The 24,306-nt window shown below is 31.2% G+C and overlaps 3 protein-coding genes across 10 annotated transcripts in view; 2 read left to right on the top strand and 1 right to left on the bottom strand.

Moving 5' to 3' along the window:
* Positions 1 to 17,192, bottom strand: part of LOC110997950 (protein diaphanous) — a 32,020-nt gene extending 14,828 nt beyond the window's left edge. For 2 of the 7 annotated variants that reach the window (XM_045631263.1, XM_045631265.1), the window contains exons 1-9: positions 12,788 to 13,032; positions 4,651 to 4,821; positions 4,355 to 4,456; positions 3,851 to 4,047; positions 2,483 to 2,648; positions 1,546 to 1,686; positions 1,020 to 1,128; positions 465 to 576; positions 5 to 133 (exon numbers count right to left, since the gene is read on the bottom strand). In XM_045631263.1, coding sequence (XP_045487219.1) covers positions 5 to 133; positions 465 to 576; positions 1,020 to 1,128; positions 1,546 to 1,686; positions 2,483 to 2,648; positions 3,851 to 4,047; positions 4,355 to 4,456; positions 4,651 to 4,821; positions 12,788 to 12,853 — 1,193 coding nt within the window. In that variant the 5' untranslated portion in view covers positions 12,854 to 13,032. Of the gene's footprint in view, positions 1 to 4; positions 134 to 464; positions 577 to 1,019; positions 1,129 to 1,545; positions 1,687 to 2,482; positions 2,649 to 3,850; positions 4,048 to 4,354; positions 4,457 to 4,650; positions 4,822 to 5,930; positions 6,226 to 12,787; positions 13,036 to 14,328; positions 14,377 to 15,475; positions 15,540 to 17,076 lie in introns of those variants that run through there. The other 5 variants (XM_045631261.1, XM_045631260.1, XR_006750660.1 and 2 more) reach the window with 5 other exon arrangements.
* A 453-nt stretch (positions 17,193 to 17,645) lies between these two features.
* On the top strand, positions 17,646 to 19,700 carry LOC110997934 (cysteine and glycine-rich protein 1). Of its 2 annotated transcripts, none has more exons than XM_022266323.2 (6): positions 17,646 to 17,817; positions 17,919 to 18,111; positions 18,187 to 18,366; positions 18,637 to 18,768; positions 18,852 to 19,148; positions 19,291 to 19,700. In XM_022266323.2, the coding sequence occupies exons 2-6, from the start codon at positions 17,997 to 17,999 to the stop codon at positions 19,668 to 19,670; spliced, it is 1,104 nt and encodes a 367-aa protein (XP_022122015.2). In that variant the 5' UTR covers positions 17,646 to 17,817; positions 17,919 to 17,996; the 3' UTR covers positions 19,671 to 19,700. The 2 variants fall into 2 exon arrangements, with proteins under 2 accessions (XP_022122015.2, XP_045487222.1); XM_045631266.1 differs by having other exon boundaries at positions 17,647 to 17,817; positions 19,257 to 19,427.
* Positions 19,701 to 20,263: 563 nt separating this feature from the next.
* Positions 20,264 to 23,546, top strand: LOC110997948. The gene is made up of 6 exons (XM_022266342.2): positions 20,264 to 20,570; positions 20,747 to 20,879; positions 21,114 to 21,243; positions 21,534 to 21,628; positions 21,788 to 22,024; positions 22,273 to 23,546. Exons 1-6 carry the CDS (start codon positions 20,503 to 20,505, stop codon positions 22,366 to 22,368), a joined length of 759 nt encoding a protein of 252 aa, XP_022122034.2. The 5' UTR covers positions 20,264 to 20,502; the 3' UTR covers positions 22,369 to 23,546.
* The last annotated feature ends 760 nt before the right edge of the window (positions 23,547 to 24,306 follow it).

Here is a 24,306-nt window from a genome sequence, read left to right as displayed (position 1 = left end):
TAACCTTATAAGCTCATCATCTCTGATGAATAGCAGGTGTTGTAATATGGAGAGCAAGAACGGTTCTGCTGGAGTTTCTAGTACCAGATTCTTCACCAGCTCGAAGCACTCATTCACGTCTTGGAAGTCCACTCTGAAATATTACAAATATCATCTTAATATTTAATTTTTCAATAATTAAAAACCAACACGAACCTGTAAATAGTATCTAAAAAGTTCAATAAAGTGCCAAAGTCTTACACTAGGGCCCTATACTTTGATTTTTAATTCCGTAGAATTCTGAAAGCTATCATTTCTTGACATGTCAGAGATTGCAAACCTTTTTGACCGGTCACATTTTTTAATTCCAATACGAGTCTGAAAGTTACATTTTTGACTACACATTTGCAAATTAAAAAAATTACGTCATAAATGTTCCAAATTAATAAAATAAAATGGAGTTGGAATCTATTAAAATTAATTACCTGACATCATCAAACTTAGCGAGAAACTCCTCTTGGTCGGCAGTAGCGTAAGTATCAAAGACGTTCATTTGAATCAGACGACCGCCATCTTCCGCACCCGCTCTTAAATCCTCTGTAATATAGATAAGTTATTATATAATATAAATAAGTTTTATTGATGGATTTTATTGTGTTCTACTGCCGTTGTTAAATGATAAAAATGCGTATAAGTCGGTGGTTTGATTCTCAGAAAAAAGTTTACAGGATCGCTAACAGAGGTGACTTAAAATTTGTAAAAAAAAAAACAGATACAAAATTAAATTTTCCAGACTTTTAGTGGACGTATTTGGAACGTATTTTACGTAAAATGTATACGTTCTGTATGTGTGTTAAAATTCCTAATTTATCTAAAACGTTCGGACCCCTTAGAAGTTTCGTATACGATTCTGTATATATGTACCATCAAAATGCACCGTCTGGAAGAGACTGATTTTAGCAGTAGATATCCCATTTACATTGTTTGTCTTATTTTTTTTCGGATTTTGTGTTATTATGATGTAAATAAATTGTTCTTACCAATCAGATCATAAAGTCCAGTTCTCATAAATTCGCTCCTCAAATGCATTCGGAACTCCAATTCTTCCGGCTCCGTTATTATTGCATTCATCAGTTGCATGCAACCGTTCTGAAAGTTAGAATAATAACTTTTATAAATTTTGGGTAATTATATTTTTCTTTCAATATAAAAAGTTCTTACGATAATTATTTACTATTTTAAGTTTATACAATGCATTAAAAATCGTAGTTCTGATTTTATCCCAGTTAAATAAACAAAAAACTAGTGCCCATGCACCCCCATTATCACGATCATTAGATACAAATATTTCTCTATACCAAATCCCATTGAAGGAATTTCAAAAACCTCCAACCAAAAAATACCTAACCTAACCTAGGTCAATAAGCGAATGACTCCTATTTGTCAAAAACTTACACTTACTACTTAAACTTTACTTTGACAAACAGAACTAACATACATATAACCAAGTCTCGACGCTGTCTTTTTCTCAGAAACACATAAATTTAATTAAATTATTAAATGAACCTTTAAACTCTCAGGCGCCTTGGGATGAAGTCCCTCCACAATGGGTAGCAATCTTGGTTTTCGACTCGACTCGCCGGCCATTGTTATCGCTTCTAGGACTTTCTCGTGGCCATTCGGTATCAGACATATTGCAGCTAGCACCTGGAAATAACATTGTAAGCCTTTTAAATTTTAATGACATTACAGCCTCCGTGGTTTAATCGTTCAAAATATTACCTCGTGAGGAATCTTGATATACCACTAGATAGATAGATAGTATATACCACTAAGCTTAAAATACTGCATTTTAAGTCATAAAATAATGTAGCTTATATCCGGTGGTTCTCTGTGTACACAGACAGTTTAAAATATAAAACATAGTCATGTATCTATCCTCTTCCTATCTATCAATTAAACCACAAATACAACGTTATTTATTTATTTTCACCATAATAATAAATCCCACATGATTTAAAAATCTTGAGCACGTTAAATGTTTGAAGATTTCAGTTATTACAGATTTAATGATCAGTAAAAATATTTTTACACAATTTTCATCTTCCCCCTAAATATAGTTGGATTTTTTACACCAAGTTTGATGTATAGATAAAATATTTGAGTTAAATAATTTGTTTAACTAACAATATTGAATTATAATAAAAATGTTCACGACGAAATATTTCATAACAATATTAAATAAAGATTATCGAAATTTTAATGACAATAAACACTTAGCTTATAATACAGCTTCCTACTACAAATAATATATGAGTTCGAAGTAATTTTTAAACAGTTTTATAATCAAAGTTAAGATAGTGACACTCCCCTGGCCCATAGACACTCAATGCTAGAAGGCTCAAAACTGCGTGGCGTATTCGGAAAGTTAGCATACTAGTTTAATGTAAATGTACGTTGTTTGCTTATTAAACGTTGATAATCTTCTCTTATCCTCACTTACCTTAGCAGCTTCCAAAGCACAATGGGGCTTCCTTGCGTCCAGACTTCTAGCCAGTACCGGCAAGGCCTCCCGACATTCAAACACAGCTCGAATACCGACCGTATTGTTTAAAATAGCTGACAAACATCGGATACACTCGTATTGTACGCGATCGTAGCGGGAATCACTGGAAAACGAAGCTTATTGCAAATCGCTGTATTGATGGCAAGGAAATGATTTTGTGGGAATAAAAAAATTACAAGACAACGAATTTTGGGCAGTTTGCTTTCACTGTAGAAGAAAATGCCGTGTTTCGAACGCATTAGAGGGTTGAGTCAACACTGCTAATATGGAAGGAACAGTATGCAAATTATTAAGGCATTTTGTCTGACGATTGACACATTCAAAAAATATTTTTTTAATATATATGTATTATATAACATCTTTTAAAACTCTGCTGCATAATCATTTTTAAACACATCACATATTGCATCGCCATTCATGAATCCATGACATTAGCTTTTCAGTTTTTGGTTTGTTTTATCAATATATTTGTATGTATTATTTTAGATTAAGGTTCTATATATTTGTATATAACAGTTGGTTAAGTTACTTTTTGCACTTTACCCATAACATTTTTTTTCCTTATTAGGGTTGCCTGGAAATCGCTTGCTAGCGATAAGGCCGCCCGATGCCTTATAATTTTTAAGATTAATTTTTCGTATAAATGTAACGAAGTGTAAAATAAATTTTCGTATACATGTTAATTATTAAAAAAACGTTTATTTTTATAATAGCACAAAAATCTTACCGATAAAAACCACTTCCACTGGCAGCAATAAAACCAATATAATTTATTAAATACGTGTATAAAGTAGTACACACTATCACTCAATAGTTGCACAAGAAAAAACATGATAATGAACCGACATAAAAATATAAATGCACATAGCTATGAAATGTTCTTATCACTAGCAAATTAATAAACAAGACACATCATTCCTTAACTAATAACATTTTTATAAAACAAATTAATAATCAGATGGTTCATTAAACCTACGGTTTCAGCTCAGAAATGTTTTCATAAAATGTATTACTGTTAATTTCTTCATCATTCTTTAGTTCATAGCGACAGCGATGTCGATTTCAATATTGGCATTTTCGCGATACTAAGTTTACGGCATCAGCAATGCGGATATTATATCAAAATTTAGTACAAAATCTATACTGTAAGAGCTGTGCATAAAGATCCCGGTTGAATTCTACTGTATTAAGTACTTGATAACAACGTCATCGGCTGTTACGAGTATCGGTGTTTACGACCAAACATGAGTAGCCCTTCGATGAGAGCAGTCGTATAATGTATTAAAAATACTGAGTTCAACTTACTTCGTATAACAAACATTGAGTGTGGTCAGCAAACTCTCAATGCCCTTAGTCCCAAACTCTTCGATCCACGACAACGGGTTATTCGTTAGTGAAATACGTAGATTCTCTAAACAACTGTGCAACTTCCCAACTGATAACTCTGGCTGATTGAGGTAGGTCACGTAGTCTGATGGTTTTTCAAATTTCGAACGACCTTCCTGTAATTATCCCAAATGATTTATTTTCTCAATATGCATGAAATCCCTTAATAATCGGCCATAAGATATGAATAAAATGTTAATTATAAACTGAATATCAAAAACAATTTGGAACGTATACGTACGTGCGCGTACGTAAACGCGTTACGGACATGTACGCTTTATAAAAATGACCATTTGTAATCAAATGGGACCTTTGATGTTTATTAAGGTTTTATAATTTAACCTTTATTGGCGACAAATAAATGAATTCTAAGAAATAAGCTAGATTCAAATAAAATTAAAGGAAACACAAATAACAGCACACCTGTGTATTAACAAATTTATACGCGACCAACATTTTTTTCTTCTGGTCACTTGAATATTTTCTTAACGGCTCCTTCTTCTTTTCCCCTATGTTCATGTCCGTCTGAAAATAAAGCAACCAACTACATAAAATATCTAGTAAATTGTATTCTATTTACACATACATATTAGGTTGTTATTTCCATGTCAACATTAAAAAAATATCCTATACTCTCACGTTCTCAATGCATTTTGACAAGCAATTAATTATTTATTCACTGTATATTCCACTGAACAGTCAAGAAATTATCTGCCTACCAGCATCTCCTCAAATCGGCTCTCCAACTGTTCATCATCAAGGGCATCAATCTTGCTCTTATACTCCAAAGGAGGCTCCTCATCACCACGTAACTCAGCCCGGGGAACCGTATCGTACCCCCGCTCCATGCCCCCGCCAGCTTTCTTCGGCCTTCCGAACCATGTGTCCAGCTGAAACATGAACGTTTTACTTGGGTCACAAAATGCAAAATCTTTTAATATAAAAGGTAGGTCGCGTGATAGAACATGTTAAGACCTACAAATTAAGCTACATTTATAAAGTTACTGAAGATACAATTTTATTTGTTGTTAACAAAAAAATTTGTAAAAACCTTTATGTGTATGATCTCTCTTAGAACACAAATCTAAATAATTACATTAATTTAATTATATTAAACTACATTGAATTAAAGTTCCAGAAATGTATACACTTAAGAAGATATCAATAATATGCACGATAAATAGTAACGAAAGCGGACATTTATAAAAAATAAATAAAATAAAAAATATAAAAATTAATTTACAGTTACGTGTCAGTACAATATTACCTGGAAGTAACTGCTTTTAGCAGTAATATCGCCCACTTACACCCTAATGTCTTAATTTCATTTAATTTTATTTTGCTTCTGTTTTGTGTTATTAGGGTGTAAATAAACTGTATTATTGCTTATTATTACCATCTTATTTGGTTCAATTCATTTATTTTTATATTCTGAACCACCATCAAGGTCCAAAAATATAATTATATCATATATAACAATGCCCGTTCCAAATCTGACTGTGAAATGTCTTGATTTACGAATCACGTATCAGCATAACAATAATCGTTAGAGCGAACGAACCATTGAGTTTCAATATCAGCCATCAGTACTAATTCAATTGGTGACGTCATAATGACTACATAATAATAACGAGATTTTACATTCACTTATTCATACACACATACATCCAACCGAATACTATTTTATTTGTCCTGTTACCAAAAACTTATACACATAAAACTGCGCAGTTATTCTCGTAATTAGCTCCATTATTCGTCTTTTGTTTATATCTTTCAATATATTAAGCCACATATAATGTCTTTGTGTATTTTTTTATCCCTTAATATTACGCGGGTTATTAACACGTTCCTCAATGTTGATCAAGGATAGGAAAATCATAAATGTTTAAGGGTTGATACTTAAATACTTGAAGAAACTTAATTTATAAAATTGCTCATTACGACATAGTGTAACGAGTCAAGGGTTGTTGCTTACTTCTGTTATCAATCAAAAACTTACCGAAAAAGGTGACCTTTCCCTGACATAATCACCAACGACCTTAATTGTATCCATTATAAATATATCACAGAAACGTTTTTCACCTATCCTCACACCCAAACACTCATGTTAAACTGACTAAAATATTCGATACTTTGTCAACACTGTCTAATTAGTAAGTGATTAACGTTTTATAGATTTTTATAACCACAGACGTTTGTTTTAAGTAAATATAATTATTTATTTATTACGATTATAGACATATTAAACCGCGCTTGAGTGATTCATTGTATGAATGGTACGTACTCTCACGCCGGAGAAGGACAGTATACTGTTTTATTTTGGCACCAAGCATATTGTCTTTTTAGCTTTAAGATCGGACATACTAAACATTTAAATATAGCTACTTGAAGCATTCACATTTTTTAAGGGCGCTACACTTTTACACCAACTCATAAATCCAATCAGTAAGATATCTAATATCTAAATGCGCCGTTTGAACTAAAGTACTCAATTGTACCTTTTTATCACAGCACAAATGCAATTAGACTGATTTCGTATTTATTAATAACTAGCGTACCCGACAAACGGTATTGGTATTTCAAGGGATTTGGATACTAAACACAGTATGAAAGTAGGTACCGACTGCAGCACCGTCTTCCGGGATAATTTGTAGTTAGAGTGGCAGTGTCATACAAACGTATTGTAGAATTATATATATTTGCGAAAAATATATAAGCTATCCGATCTTTTTACTAAGATCACTCACTGATAAATTTTATTGAAATCGGTTAAGTGGTATAGGAGTCCATATGCAAACAAACAACGTGACGCGTAATTTATATATGTATGTATTTAATTAATGTGACTGACAAGATGTTTGCGAAACGTGTCAGTTACATTAATTTTCTGTATTTTTCTTTTATATTTTTATGAAGATTTCTAATAATGTGGTCTATGGGATTAATGCTGTAAGTGTATGTATTTGTGTCAATAAATAAATAAAAATGTGTATTACTATATTTACCAAAATATGAGTGTGTGTTATTAAATAATTAATTAAATTATGGTTACGTATATGCTACTAAATTAATATTTCAATACGATGTGAAGAAACTTTATTTGCAATGGTAATACATATAACCAGTAGACATAGCCTCAGTCCCCACATTAACCTGAAGAACAGAAAGGGTATGAATCTGCTCTCAGCCCCCTTCAAGGACTATCAAGGGTCATTTGTCGGTATAAAAGCTGTATATCATACCGATGTACCGATTGTAAATACCAAACCAAATATGCAATAACAACGTTAACGTTAATATGTTTATCAACGGTAAAGTTAATTTATTCTATAATTTAAACAATGTATATGAATATACTGCCACTTTCGTTAGGTTTAAAACGTAGAGGCTATAATCGATTACCGGCAAAAAAAATACTTTTCGGGTTGATGCAGAAAGCTAATGAATTTAATAAATCAATGATAACAGCAATAAAAATCGCGATCCCAAAATTGCGAAATAATCTAGGGTTTTTAAAAACATAGAGTAAAAGAGCCGACGAGCCCAAAAAGTGCAGTCGTGGCAGCGTATGGACAACCAACATGTTAGTGGTTGCGTTGCCGACCTTTGAAACAGTATGCTCTTTCTGAGAATTACATTATTGTGAAATGGAAATTGCGTATAAAAACTCCACATGTTAACTAAATTAATTATAGATATGTGACCAAATTTAATAAAGTAGACAGTAGAGTAAAAATATTAAACGCTTTCACTGTATAACATGCTTTATTGATACGATCTCGGCCAAGATCTTACGAGTAAATAAAATTAGCAATGATTCCTATATTTCTGATTCATATTTCCAGAAACACTTATATTTTTATTTATTAACACACTGACATAACCTTCAATTTACAATTTATCATGCTGAATAGAATTTTTTGTGGCAAGATGCTCATCACTAAGAGCAAGCGTTGAACACTGCATGACTGAATTTTTTCTATATAATTGCGCAAGAAACACTGCCCACGGGAAAATCTCAAGGAAATCAGCCGGTCTAAGAGCATAATCGAAGTGTGTCAGAAAAAAAGGCTTACAAATAAATATGGCAAAGGTTGTACATTTGTTTTGTATCAACCAACTAAATTCGATGCTAGTTATCGACTTGTAGACTTTCATTCGATAAGATATACTACAGGGACATTTATATGTATATCACTAGTCACGGAGCCATCCCAGGATGACATGCAGCTCACTCCTACGGGGGGTATCTACAGCAAGAATTTCTCTGTCCCCTGTATATCTACCATAATCTTTTCATTATATACTTCCCTTGTATTACAAAAAAACAGAACCAGTGTAAAATATCTTGAAAGTCATTTAAAATATCTAAAATAATGTATAAAATTGATTAGGAACTCATATCCCTTAATAATAATGTTTTTAAGTCATTCGTCTCTTTCTATAACACTTTAATAAAGAGGGACAACATTAAACTGAAAACTTAGTCTTGGCCTATAGCCTTATTGCAGACCATGATTCAATAGAATATAAAAGCTACAAGAACACAGATGTTTGTACTCTGAATAATGTTACATACGACAGGCATATTGTTGTTCCTATTTAGCATAACGTAAGCTCAATTTAACAGAAAGAGAGGGATTAATTTTTAAAACAGTATAATTAGAGTAAGTATATGTACGTTGGATGACATACATTATTATTAATAAAGGTAATTTCCTACATTATGTCATTACGATGACGTTTGTTTGCTCATTCACTCACAAGGACACAAACTGATTGTGAGCTGACATAACAGACTAAAATAATAATTAAAAATACGGATAATCAGTTATTTTTAGTGCTAAAAGACCTAAAAAGCTCCTATTGGCTGTCGTTAATTTTCTCTAAGAATCCCTCCTCCGACAAGATATTCACAATCGTTTCATATGCCATGTTTCGGGTTTCAGTAATCTATAACAGACATTATGAACACATTGTCCATCTTACCAAAGAGGATGTGAGGAAATATTTTGAGAGGCGGGAAGACTGACATTATTTAGCAGTATTAACGGTTGAGATTTTTCTTTAAAATATTTACTTGTCAATTGTTTCATGTTTAATTTCAGTTTCCTTTTTTAATTTATTAATGTATTAAAATGTTCTGTTTCATATATTTTGTTCATCATACATTGATGATCTGCATTGTATATTGTAAAATTGTTTTCTTATTAATATAGATATATGCAGCTGAAAGTTTACTTATAAATAAATAATATATGTAATATGAACAAGCATCTTGCCAAATGCCAAAGGCCTCCCCCACTCCTATCCACTCCTCTCTCCTCCGCTTTAATTGCGCGCGATGCGCCGCCATATATTTCCCATAATGTAATTAAATGTCATCCCATTTTTTATTTAGTCATACTCTACACTCGAGCTCTTTCTGCCAGATTCCTGAAGCAATCCATAAACATTGGACATTGAGATATAAAAAACTACATTAATTAATAATTTTAATAAACTCCACTAGAATTCCACTGAACTAGAATTAAGTGCGCCTATGACACGTTCAAATTAATAACGAAATCATTTATATTTCATATTTGTTGTAACACAAATTTACTAAATAAATTTTAAATATATTATTTGTTCTTCGGAAAAACGCAGCAAAAATATATATAAATATAAGTACATATTTGTATATTAAGTCAGATAAATGATAAATCCTTACATAGTTTATTCAATATTATGTCAACATTGACCGACTCACGCGCAGGCTTATATGCAAGGTAGCGTGATAGTGACCTAGAGATGTTTGCTTTATTAAACCCGCCGATATTTGCATTCGTGCGTTGACTAAGAATTATAGAGAATATTCCCCAAACCAACATATAGAAATTTTAAATACCTAAATATAACTACTTTAATAACTACAAAATGCATATTATTCTATTTTATATATTATATAGTGTATATAGACAGAAAGTGAAAAATAATTATGTAGATAACTATACTATACCAGATAGGGACAGAGCAATAAGAAAAAACTACAAAAAACTAATCTTTAGGGACTGGACTAAGAACAATATTTATGTTCCATCTGCAAAAGTCCTAATAAATGATTATCAAATCATCTCAAACTTACATGATTTCGCACGTTACGTTCACATAGTTTTTTTTTATAGAACAGGTTTCAAACGAAGTGGAACGAAGAAGGATCAGAAATGCCAGATTTTTAATAATTAGTACAATTCTAAAATATTTCAGCTGATTCATAGTGATCCAATACTGCTTCACAATGAATTAATGAAACATTTAGCAATATAATTATTTTAAGGAAAATATTCTATGTTTCCTTAATTAATAATAATTAAATATAATTAATACCAAAAATAAATCAATCAGACATTCAAGTCAATACATGATCTGCGCCTTTTTTGTTAAAGGATATATAACGGCCTTTCAGGTAGGACTATCCTCTTTCATAAACAATTAAAGATTGCATCTCCAATGGAAGAGACAAAGGGAAAACAAACAAACATATCGTTTCAAATTTTAGAAACTAGTTTGTTATGACTCTCATCAACTCGACAACATCAATACACATAAATTATAACATGATATATATGATATATATTTAAAAATATAAAACTGAAAAGTCATGCTCACCCATGCGAAGATGGAACAGATCGCTCGTAATAGACATCATCACTACATATTATAAAACAAAGTCGCTTTCTCTGTCCCTATGTCCCTTTGTATGCTTAAATCTTTGAAACTAACGGATTTTGATGCGGTTTTTTTTAATAGATAGAGTCATTCAAGAGGAAGGTTTATATGTATAATAACATCCATTAAATAGTGGAGAAGTACTGTTATTTTAGAGGTTTCTAATGTGATGTCGTAAATAATTACATTTTTTCCGCTTACATTGCAAACGCAGGCTGAACCCTACGAGTTTTATCAAAATAATGTACTAAGTATTTTTTATTGAGCACATTAAAAAGGACTACAGAAAAGTCCATCATGGTATATGTCTATCTCTTATGGATAACCCACAATAACGTTTTTTTGTCATTTACTTTTTACGACAAATAATGGCTAATTTTCGAAGCGATTTTAACCAATACAGCATTAATCCTTAACCAATTAAATACCTTGAATACATTGTTCATTTAATATAGATCTATACAGCCCATTTACAGCTTATTTAGCACCGTCGAACGCGTATATTATCGGAGCTTTCCAGCAACGGAAATAACAATACATAATAAAATGCTTTTCATCAGCATCACTATCACTATCACTACATAGTATAAAACAAAGTCGCTTTCTCTGTCCCTATGTCCCTTTGTATGCTTAAATCTTTGAAACTACGCAACGGATTTTGATGCGGTTTTTTTTAATAGATAGAGTGATTCAAGAGGAAGTACTGTTATTTTTGAGGTTTCTAATGTGATGTCGTAAATAATTAAATTTTTTCCGCTTACCTACATTGCAAACGCAGGCTGAACCCTACGAGTTTTATCAAAATAATGCACTAAGTATTGTACATATTGAAAAGGTCTACAGAAAAGTCTGTGATGGTATATGTCTATCTCTTATGGATAACCCACATTTTTATATACAACGTTCAGATTTTCTGTAGTGAATTTAGTATCAGCATTGCACCCGTGCGAAACCGGGGCGGGTCGCTAGTACATAATATAGAATTGATACCATACTAGAGTGCAATAATATGGTTTTGTACAGATAAATTTCCGCGACCGGTCAACCTTTAGATCTGTAAGGATTGAGGTCAAGGCTTTAAACTATTTATATTGTCACTTATGATATCGTTGTACAAATACATCTATATTATATATTCATTCTTCGATCGAATCCTGGCAAGAAAGAAAATTTACCTAATAGATTGACGCAATTTCTAAAGTTCATTCGTCTTTGTCTGTGATATTGCATTTAGGCTGTAATGACATCAATTGTATGGAAGCAACATTCTCTATCTTTGACTGATTATATTTGTTACGAAATGTATTTTTATAAGCACAGAAACAAAATAAACTACGTCTTGAACCATAACTATCCAACAAGTTTCTATTGAAAATGCAAGTATTCATATTAAAAATCCTCAATGATATCATGATGATATCATCTAGCATTTACGTTTGATTTTATATTTATAACCCGTGGGCGGGGTTTCCTAAATATATAAAAGCTATGATATTTTTGAGCAGTTTTGGCCTAGTGGCTTCAGCGTGCGACGTACCTGAGGACGTTCGATCCCCGACTGTGCACCAATGGATTTTCTATGTGCGCAATTAGCATTTGCTCGAACGGTGAAGGAAAACATAGTGAGGAAACCGACATGTCTTAGACTCAAAAAGTCGACGTGTGTCAGGCTCTGGAGGCTGATCACCTACCTACTTGCCTATTAGATTTAAAAATGATCATGTCACAGATTCAGAAATCTGAGGCCAAGACCTAAAGAGGTTGTAGCGCCACTAGCTTTTTTTAAATATATTTTTACCTAATCAATTTGTGAATGACAAACTGCTCCCAGTTTTCGCCAAGTGCAATGTAACGGCGCCTTATCCCTTGGCGTTGCGGAGAGATTTAGGGTCTCTATGCATCTTCTACCGCATTTACCAAGGAGGTAACACTAGTAGTTCGGACTAATTCCTGCAGCTTAGTTTCATTATCGGACGTCAAGGCAGAATACAAAATACCATCCGTATCACCTCTAGGTCCGTCGTTCCACAACTGAACGTTTCTCAAAGCATTATTTAATGCGCAACGCCACTATTTGGAACCATCTTTTCACTAAAGTAGGGCTGAGTCTTACGATTAGCTAGCTTTACACATCTTTCTACTTACCCCTGACCTTCTCCATGTGTGCTTGCGTCTGAGGCGTGGTAAACTATTATATTTGTTTTCCTCCATTACCACCACACTATCATCTCACTCTAACACTAATGTTATATAAGTTCATTTACATTTAGTTCACACAATCTTTATAATTAAACTTTTTAACACAACATCTACGACTGAAATTTCCAAACTAAGTGCACATTGATAAGTACTCGTGATGATAAGATTTGATAAGGCGTTCAACTGGAACGTAATCTTATTTCACAAATCATCATTTTTTATAAGTAGGATACATGTGTATTGTACAACTTTTGCGACTTCCCTTTATTTTCTCAGTCTCATTACATAACGCAATAACGCTTTTCTGAATAAATTAAATACCCAGTATAGAGATTTTTCTAACCTAATCTATCTATCTATAGATAGATATATTTATTATATATGTGATGCAAATTTCTTCAGATAGATTTTAAAACGTTAGTTAAAAAAGCTACAAAGGCATATGTTAGGAACATATAAGTTTTTTTTTTAATCTTACTGATATTTCTAACTAAAAGAACCAAAAAACCGTAAAAACACTATAGCAAATTCTTATGATGCTTATTGATGCTTGACTTTGAATGGTAAAATCCAGATACACAACTATTTGGTCTAGTACTAGGAATACGTATATTTACAAATAATAGGCAAGTATGTTTACAAACTATAATACTACAAGTGACATCAGCATTGCATCATAGAAATTTCAGTAACAATTCTAGAAAAATCTTAAATACCACACAGTATACGAAAAAATGCCTGATGGTAATGTCTACTGCTACCGCCGTTAAATATTATTAGTGGAAATATTAAATGATTAAAAGGAAGTACTTTTCGTATAATTTCGTATTAAAGAAAATATTTTTTACACTATACAGAATACAATATGTTATGTCATGCTACGGGCGAATTGTCGGGGGCGAAACGAGAAACTGCTAGTATTACGGTTATAAACATTTACAAAATCTGTTATAAGATTTTCGCGGTATATTTGCGGTATAAATTGCATACACTTTGTGACCGTTATGTTTGAGAACACATATTTATTGAATGCGTGATTTAACTTCTTTATTTCAATACAGAGGAATTAATGTTTGACGAAGACGTTTATTAAACAAAAACATTATTTTGTAAAAATATACTTCGTGTCATGTCTTTCACGTAACCGTGAAAATCAATAAAATCCGGATAACAATATAATATTGTTAACAAGTTAAAGTCAAGGTGACCGTTTCGTTAACATTCTAAGACGCTAGACTACATGCCTAGTTGAGGATTTGAGTTCTATGTTTTTATAAATACATTTTTCTAGCCAATAAAATGTGCTTATATTGCGATACCTTATAAATTTAAATGATTTGGCACTGACTTAGGAATTTTAGTCTGGAGACAAAAATGAAATATTTATTTTTTAATAATGCGACTAGAGAAAATTTTACATTTCTATCGTCTCTACATAGAAAAGAAAACAGATACTGTTTAATTTTTCATCTTCGACCAATTAGAACCTTATATTGTTGTTATAAACACTACACTGTACAAATCGTGCACACTCAAAGATTATCGACTGAAAACTGAAAACTCATAAAGATAACGATTCCATTACCTTCATTAGTAGCGATAGCAAAATAAGACAAACGTTAAAAGTAACTTTTTCCTATGCAGATTTTAATAGTGCTTGTTTTGACTATATCTAGCTTTAAAGTAGGTATTTCATATAAACAAATTATAGAATAATCAATCTACGTAAACAATGGTATATTAGATTAGAAAACTACTGTGGTTTGTATTACTGTAACATCAGCAGTTTTGTTAGGAGCTCAATAAATGCATATTAAAATCATTCTTGTGTTCTAAAAGAACTTTTTTTAGGTTGATTTACTATTTAATAACTAACCGAGACTACTCGGTATACTAGAAGCTGTAGCAAATACCGCAACGTTTTCTCACAATAGACGTTGTTTTCTCTCAAAGTACAGAGCCGAACTTACGTTATAGCTCGACTCTGTACATCCTTTACTGGTTTTTCATGTCACTACTACATAATAAACCAAATCAATGAAATACTTTGCCATAAATCGTCCGGTTTTGGAAAACTTTAAATAATATAATGATATTTGTTTGTTTCGGCTTATTTTCTTTTCAGAGTTACTTTTTTCTCTAACGGACTTCAACCTTAAATAACTGATTTATAATATAATACTCGCCCAGTATTTTTTCATTACTTTTTTTATCGTTAACATTGCAACCTACTTATTATCTATTTATAGAACGTGTTAAAACAATGCCTAATTTGCTCACCTTACTTGTTATCTAGACGTCTTCATGGTTCTAATATTGATTGTAAACATTCATATGTAAGTTGTCAACACAATTACTTGTGTACTTTCTTAGGTTTTGCGCTAAATATTTTATTTTTTGCACATAGCATTAAAAAAAATTATGTCAGGAGTCTCGAAGTCAGTCCAACATAACACTTGCAACACTTGTTTACAAGATCAAGTCATGTTTTGTTTTTAGGTGAGGATCAAACCTATATACTCTGTATCTATTTTAAGTATTTCACTCATAAATTTTGTTTTCTTAAAGATTAATTTAAATTATTTATTAATTTATTGTGTGGTTTACACTTAATATATTTAAATTTCTACTCACAAAGCCACTTTTTGCTTTCTCATGGCGAGACATTTTGCCTTCATTCACATTCGGATGCACCATTCTGTAACAAAGTATTGAGGATATTAACATTTTATCAAGTATAAGAGACATATATTAAATGTCAAACTAAATATAACATACAACAGGCTTAGTATGTAACATTATATATAACCAATTTAAATCTTTGTCTAGATTTTTATAGAAGAGAAAGTGATGGATCTATGATTTACTTTACAAAGAAACTTTTTTTATTTAAAAATTATAGTGCATATTGCATTTTTAAGATTGCATATCCAACATGTAATGTGTTGGGAATAATACTAGTATTTAAATTTTATGTTTTTGTCAATACTAAATTCATTTAAATAACTATATGCTGAGGATACTGATATATAGAAATTTTTGTATTTATTTATGTTTTTAGACATTTATAAAGAAAATATCTATGTCTGGAAGATACTATATACTGACATATCATGTTCATCAATTGACCTCAATTGATTGATTGACTTGATCCATATCAACCACAAAATCATAGTTTTAATGATTGTTTACCAACTAATAATACCTTAGGTAATTATATAGTCATGTAAATTAAGCTAATTCTTAATTGTTTATAACAGTAAAGTTGTATTTTAAGCTTAAAAATGGTAAACGCATTTCTGTACACTTTAAACTTAAAAATATATAAAGAAGTATGTAAATATTTTTGTATTTTATACAATCCAGTTCTATTATGCTCTATTATTTTATGTAACTTCCCAAACAACTATTGTACTGTATAAAAAAAACTATGTAATCAAAATTTCAAGTATATGATACTAAGCTAACATATGTTACCTCTTTAACAAAACTCTTGAAAAAAATTATACTACAATGATACTATAACATATTTTGATTAAATAATGATGGTTGTTGACATAGTGTACATTACCTAAAACATGCAATAGTTAAGTACACTCTTTTTGAAATACTTCTGATGATTTTGTACATTAATGATACCCATTTATATAATTGCATAGCTTAAGTATCCTAACTATTTATAATAATCCTCATAATGTAAATACCTAAGAGGCTCATAAACTACAGTGGTTGTTTGATTTTGTAGTATGTTACAAATAAAATAGGAAGTCTAAGAGGATAAACACTTAATTAAGTAACAAACAATTTCAGTACTGGTTCCTGATAAACCATACTCTTTAAATGAATAATTATCATATTTTATTGATGCAAAAAGCTTTTCGTTGCGACACAATTTATAATTTGAGCATTTGAATGCAATGCAATCCGCGCCAAATTATTTACTAAATCGAGGTCGCTGGTAAATAAAAGTTACATCGAGGACGATAACATTTATTAACATAGTATGCGTACTGTTCCTAATAATAAGAAATATAAAAAATAATGAACGACGAATACGCCCTAGAGCTGTCTTTCTATAGCCTCGAACCGTTATAAATGTTTATTTTTCTAACATAAAAACGCGAAAACATGATTCCATTGCTCAATCAAGTAACTCTTTTCTAACCTAATAAATTTCGTATTAAAGCACCTTTATCAAATTCAAATATTAAGATAAGATAAAAGATATACTATACCACCAAAAAGATATAATTTTAGTTTAAAATAACTTCACAAACACAAGTATTTGATAAAAACATGATAACACAAACAACGGTTGAACAAAACACATACATACGCATTTGTACATAGCTGACTAGTGATGTCATCTCGTGCTTGTCAAAGCCAAACGTTTTATATTATAGTGTTGTGTCTGTTTGTTATTAGTGACGATTTATCGGTTTTATAAAAATCAGACATCCGTAATCGAAATGGTCTAAAATCCGGATACAGGATTAGTGCGCTCATCGGTTATTTGCTAAATTCCAATTTTATGTATATTTATAATTAGAAGAATATATATGTACCAAGTTGCCTATAAAAATTTGCCCGCTAGTATTTTCAATGAAATTATTTTGAATTGATTTTTGGGGAACATTTCGTTCTCTTGTTATTTAAATAAAATATCGTCTACATGACGGCAATTTATATTTTTCCATTAAAATATCATCTTTAACAGCAGGTAACTCTTATTTGCGGCCAAATTTAACCAAATTTTAGGCACCCATATACTATAATATTAATAGAAATAAATTAGCTTCAATTAGATATATATTTAATAAATGTACGTTATGAAAGTATAAATGTATCGAAATCATACCTGGCTGCCAAGAAGTGGAGTGTTGATCATATGATCAACGGAACCCGTAATTTTTCAAAAAACCTTCAGTAAAAATAAATTAAACTACTATGATTGATGAAATTATTGGAATTCATGTGTAAGTAAATACTCTTTGACCAAAGTAAACACTTTTTACTTTACTTTTGATTTGATTTTCTTTCTATTTTTAAAACTATTAATCTTCTATTTCTTATTCAGCATTGTCATATAACGTATTGTCGGCTTACAAAATTTGTCATAAAAGAATTAAAATTCGGTTTAAATTAGAAATTCATTATGGATAATCAAGAATCCAAGAAATGTTTCTGTGCGCGTTGCTTTTTACCCATTGATGCAGAGGATAAAGTTGACATTGAAGGCCAAAATTTCCACCGATTATGCAGCATGTGCTGTAAGTTGTTTTAAATTTAGGTGTTCTACTTAATAATAAAAAAATGATGCTACAGAAAATTTGTTTGGTTATCAGGTATATGCAGAACGGTGCCTCAGCATCTGAAGATGTTTTATGGTCATGTATTTTGTAATGAATGCTTTAAAAACCACGTACTATCGAGATTTAGAGGAGAAAACCCCCGTATCCACTCAAATAGTTGGTGGATGCAGTGGGCTCCGGGTTCAAAACAACAGGGAAATACGGAAACTACTGGTAAAAAAAACATGTTTTATTCTTAATTAATTATTTCTAGATCGTTTGCAAATGTTTATTTTTCGAGTTTTAAATCCAATGATCTAGAAAAGAAGTTGCTGGTTAAATTTCGACTTTGACATTGGAATACATATTACTATGTAAATTTATAAATAAGTATTATTAAATTCAGCAAATTAAAGTTATTATGACATGTCTTAAAATGAGACTACCCGGTTATTATTTACTGTATGCAGATTATAAATTAAACCGAACTTGTTTGTCTGACAGGTTCCAAGAGTTTTGAAAATCCACCAGAAGATATGCAGAAGCGCTGTTTTTGCGCGAGATGTCTGCAAGCAATTGGTGACGACAAAATATATATTGGTGATCAGTGTTTTCATTCACACTGTGCTCGATGCTGTAAGATGATTTTAAAGTTTGTTATAGGATATTAGATAAATGACAAATAAAATTACAAATTAGTATTTAATTTTGCTTTGTAGATTTCTGCCAGAACGTTCCTAAGTCAAATGTGAAGATTTACTATGGACAAGTTTTCTGCGAAGATTGCTTTCATCGTCATGTTTTGAATAAAAATATAGACAATCCTTCAGAATTCTTCAAAAACTGCTTTGAGCAATGGCAGAGTAATCCACAATTTGCGGAAAACATGCGAGATTTCATGACTACCAGTAAAGATCAATCCCCATTCATTTTCATGATGCAAGGCCAACAACCACCTTTCTGCAGGTGTGGCACTGGACCTCAGGAATGGTTTCAACCGAATGAACCAAAAAAATGTAAGTTATGTAATGTAATATATACTTCTTAAATATATTTATAAACTTATGAATTAACGTTTCAATAATCTTGGTCAGCAAAACTACCTTACTAACATTTTTCTCTAGGTGCATAGAGCTGACTCAACGAAAATGTTCACAGCTGCACCACCAGCGACCAAATCAATCGCGGAGGACAGTCATATTTGTGATTTATCTTTTGAAAATCGCACCGAAATATCTGATATTCTTGAATCTACTGACGAATCAACGATTCGAGATAGCAACTCTTTGACCGCAGCTGAAAAAATCGAAAAGCTAACAAAATATCTACATGAACGTTTTGACTACAACCACAAAAACGAGAAAAAATGGAAAAACTATGAATTTGATAATGCTTCAATGGTTTCGAGAGATTCAACGAGTTATTGGCGTGATTTACAACAGCCTACAATGAAATGTAATGCACTGAAGTGTCCTAAATGTTTGTGGCAGTGTGGTCCTATTTATGTTAGAACTGACCTTTTAAAAAAAAGTTTGTGAAGTAAAATTTGTTGTTGTGACACGTTTTGATATTATTATTTAATTTAATAACTGATAATATAAGCGCTTAAGGTTAAAATATTTTGAAACACCTGATCTTCTTTGTATCATTTTCATTATGAGTATACTTTAGATAACGTTTAAATTTATTTTCTGCTGAAAAGCTTAGAACAACAGTGATGCCAAATATATCTTTTTTCTGTACTATCTACTTTCTCAATTACAATCTCTGCTTAAGTTCACATGTATAGAACCTTAATTTAAGGAGGTACACGACTGCTTATTATTTTGGTATGACCTAATGTTCTATAATCCCTAGAAGGGGCAGAGAGCGTCCACAGTCAGTTTTCATCGCGTTTGGTCTTGAGCCTCGCATTTCACCTCGCTCCAAGTCTTTCCGGCTCTCTTTGCCTCGTCTGCGACTGTACGGCGCCAGGTTTGCATGGGACGGCCACTCTTTCTCTTTCCTTGCGAGATTTTCATATATTAAGTATCTTGATCAAGAAAAAAACTTATATAGTTTTCTTAATATGTTTTAGCTCATCTGTGGCAACAAATTCAGACGCTGAATTCGTATTCTGTGGCACGAGGCAACTGCCAAACGAATTTGAAGTTTTACAAAATCGTTTTTGTATCTAGATTGTATTTATAAAATAAACTAAAATTGTCTCTTTTTAAATTAAAACACCATAACTAAATATTTATTTGTATTGCGTTGTATGCCAATTATTAAGTGTGTATAAATGCTACTGATTTACGTGTGTTAAAGTTGCCGACTGTTGTTGTGTCGCGTAAACAAGGGCGTTAACCAAAGTATTTTGAAAGAAGTATAATGTACGGGAAAAAAGCTCCTTCGACTTATAGATCAACACCTTCTGTATATTCACACTATACAGGAAAGTAAGTTAAGTTAATAATAAATACGTCTTATAATCTCTATTAGATTTGACGATTTATTATCCTTTCTTGAGAAACCATGGTATATATCACCTATCATATTTGCCAAATTATTCTTATAGATCGATCAAAATAATAAAAAAATACATTTAGTCTGATTTAACATAAAATTTTATTAGGTCATCTACAAATCTTCGCTCATCAAAATCCGTTAAATCTCTGCGAGTACCATGGTATCAGAAGCCAATCCTCCATGATGCTTTTGTTTTGGACTTACAGAGAGGTTCATTACTAACAGGATCTCTAGCTGTGGTAAGTATACTTAAAAGAAAAACACAACAATATTAAGTCCTCAGTCAATAACATAGTTTGTTCCTGTACTTAGTTGCTAAAAACATGCTACACTTAAGCTTTTTCTAAATTAAAAATAACAATATATATTGGCTAAGTAATAAATACTTTCTATTTTGATAAAACTTTAATTAACCTTTTATCTTATGGCAATATTTAAATTCTGTAAAAGTATTTACATGTATCATTTTGCAGTTTATAGCTTTATTTACATTCGCCCAGAGTATATTTGACTTGTATTGCCTTGGAATGGCAACACCTGGTTCTGTGCATTACGGATACTATGTGATGAGCTATCAATTTGTTTATGTAGGTAGTGCACCTGGTAAGTAAATTTTTGATGTGTTAATACATACTTAATTATTACAAAAGAATTTCATGAATAACTTTCTCAACATTTTTAAGTTGAAATTATGTTTCTTGTTTACCCTTATTTATACAAGCTATAAAATATAATTCTTAAAATTCAAATACCAGTTATATTACACTGTTTTACTTAAGTTTTTGTGTATGTAAAATTGGTATTTATCTGTCAGTTTTAGTGAAAATATTCTTAACTGTATGATATGATTTAAAATTCCCATAAATAATGTAATTTTGAATTATTTGTTTCAGTTCGCAATGTTCTCATTGTGTTTTCATTATTTTCCTGGATTGGATCTGTTGCAGTATTAGTAACTAGTATTATGCTTATAAGTGCTTTGCGAAAAGTAAGTTTTCAAATGTTAATTTAGATATCCAAAATGCCTCAGCAAGCTTTCACCAAATATATATAAGAACAGATCTAAAACATAATGTATGCGTACATTGTAATACATTATTTTATGTAGATTCAGAGTACCAGTCATTAATATGAGATTTTCTTTTAGGAACATGAAAAGCGCATTGTCCCTTGGTTGTATGCGTTTGGAGTATTTATATTATTTCGTGCAGTTGCATTTATATTTGCTTCCATAGTTAATGACATGATATTTGCATACAATATAATAATGTGCCTTTTTTGGATTGTTTTTATTGTCAGCGGCATCTATGGATGGTTACTTGTATATAGTTTATATTTGGAACTAGCTGACTTGACAAAGTTGGAAGATTTGGCCCATTTACGAGTAAGTAGCAACCTTAGATTTCGTCAATTTTATATTATTTTTACAAAATCTTTAGAATATTATATTAGAACACGAGATCTAAAATATAATTAGCAAAAACTGCTTTCTGTGTTTAAAATATTTTAAAACATTTAATTACAAGAGATATTTAATTTAACGCACGCTGCATTAAAAACACTAGATCCAAGTAGACTATTAACTGTGAAGTTTTGAATCTCAACCTACCTACTAATATGTCACCTTTTCAGATGGGTACCATGGCATCTCTTAATGCATCTTTAGCTGGTTCAAGACCAACAACTCCACACTCAACGGTGTCTACCATGCCTGCTTCACAAATTTGATATGAAACCAAGCCTACTCTTGAAATGGAACCAATGCTTAATGACGTTAATGAGAGTAGTCTTGAAACTCCAGTCTAAAAAACCTATATTATAAATTTACAATGTTTAGATTTAAGATTTTAAAATATTATTAAGCTTGCAAATATGTGCCTTAATCAATTGGATCATTAAGACATAATCAAACTAAAAGAAATCTCTTAAATAAGGGAGTAGATAAAGGAGAGTTCAAGTATGCTAAAAGTAAAACGTTACGATGCGGGGCGGTGATTGAATTATGCGTTATTATAGTATTCTCTTTTATTAACATAACTTTTACACATTTAAAGAAAACACTTTTTTACGGATTATAGTTATGTATTATTGTATTTAAACGTATAATTATTTAGATATAATTTTAAATTTTATGCGTTATTGTCAATATTATTTTCGACTTTCCGGTACTTAAGAACACATAAATGGCAACTTTTAGGTTTAATGAGTCACTGGGTAACGAAACGTTTTCTTATAGGGTACAGAAAAACGTTACGGCGCGTTACATGAGGGGGGGGGGGGGGAAGAATCTCTGAAAATTCCGTGACGTAATGCCTGAACGCTCCCTAATATGTCCATTAGTAATTATTTTTTTTATAAAATTTACATTAAATCAAATGGCCGATAATTGACAATAGTATTATATTTGTCAATTATTTAATTTCTAAGTATAGATTAACATTAAGCCCTTATTTAGTATAGATTCGCCGTCCTTTATTTTAGTATCCTATTTTATTAGGAATCTCATTTTAAAGTAAACTATGTTTGCATTTAAACTATCTTATATGAAATAGAATATTATGTATCTATATTAAAAAGAACGAAAAATTCCACTATCCTTAAATACAACTTTTTTATAGATGTTTGCATGAAGTAATTTTTCAATGTTTTATAATATTTAGATATTATTTTTGCACAAAGTTGTAACATTCCTACAAATATATTGCAACTGCCATAATATGATAAATAATGTTTGACCCACCAGTTTCTTAATCTTAGGTAATAAGAATGTTAAAATAATAAGACAAGAAAAATTTAACAACTTTGTTACTAAAATCTAATACAATATCTTTTGTCTGTAAATATTTGACATAAAGATATATGTGACCCGTCCAAGTTATTATTAATTAATAAATGATTTTACTATATATGCTATATAAATTTAAAAAACCTATGAGTATATACTAGATAGATTTTTAAAAAATCTGTTCTATGCAGCAGTCACAATAACAATAATATTTCTCTAGAGTAGAACGCCGCCCATGGACACTCGATCCTAGAGGGCTCGCGGATGCGTTGCCGACCTTAGTTGTTGAAACATGATAAAATATCATGTATAAGTCCATACACAATATGCACAAACACACCTATATATATATTTTTTTAATGAGGTGAAAATGCTCCAACGCGCCTGCGTAGGCCTCCGCGCCATGAATATTGAGACTGGGGCGGGATCTACCCTCAAATCCCTCTGCTATTCAGAGGGTTAGCGAGACCCACCCACTAAAAACATCACAACTAAAAGAATTCAAAAATGCTATTTGTCTTTGTCATATAGAATTGTAATTTTTATTATAATATATAAATATATATTATATATGTCACCGTAAGATTGTAAACATCGTTATATTACAATCTATCTAGTAAGATTGTAAACTATCGATAGATTGTGAACCGTATCATTATGATTGCAATGTAACGCATCATTTTTCGCTATATTGTAATCTACCGAAGTGAAACCGTTAAATTACAATCTGTCCCGCGTCAAATTGCCAACTGTCTGCAAGTTCTTCCTGATTGGTCGGTCTCATTTCATTTAGAAATGAAATAGACGTGTCACTTAAATAAAATAAATTTATTATTTAATAGGAAATTAGAAATCCTGACATATGTTAACAATGAAACAAA

Source organism: Pieris rapae, chromosome 15 (genome assembly GCF_905147795.1).
Source record: "Pieris rapae chromosome 15, ilPieRapa1.1, whole genome shotgun sequence".
NCBI lineage: Eukaryota > Metazoa > Arthropoda > Insecta > Lepidoptera > Pieridae > Pieris > Pieris rapae.
Note: the sequence above shows the minus strand (reverse complement) of the source record. Positions and strands in the feature narration are given on the sequence as shown.

Bases quoted from the DNA above. Each gene is read 5' to 3' on its own strand.
- LOC110997934 (XM_022266323.2), top strand. From the start codon at position 17,997: ATGGATAATCAAGAATCCAAGAAATGTTTCTGTGCGCGTTGCTTTTTA. The intron at 18,367-18,636 runs GTAAAAAAAACA...TTTGTCTGACAG, and splicing joins GGGAAATACGGAAACTACTG to GTTCCAAGAGTTTTGAAAAT. The intron at 19,149-19,290 runs GTAAGTTATGTA...AAATGTTCACAG, and splicing joins ACCGAATGAACCAAAAAAAT to CTGCACCACCAGCGACCAAA.
- LOC110997948 (XM_022266342.2), top strand. From the start codon at position 20,503: ATGTACGGGAAAAAAGCTCCTTCGACTTATAGATCAACACCTTCTGTA. The intron at 20,571-20,746 runs GTAAGTTAAGTT...AAATTTTATTAG, and splicing joins TATTCACACTATACAGGAAA to GTCATCTACAAATCTTCGCT. The intron at 21,629-21,787 runs GTAAGTTTTCAA...ATTTTCTTTTAG, and splicing joins TTATAAGTGCTTTGCGAAAA to GAACATGAAAAGCGCATTGT.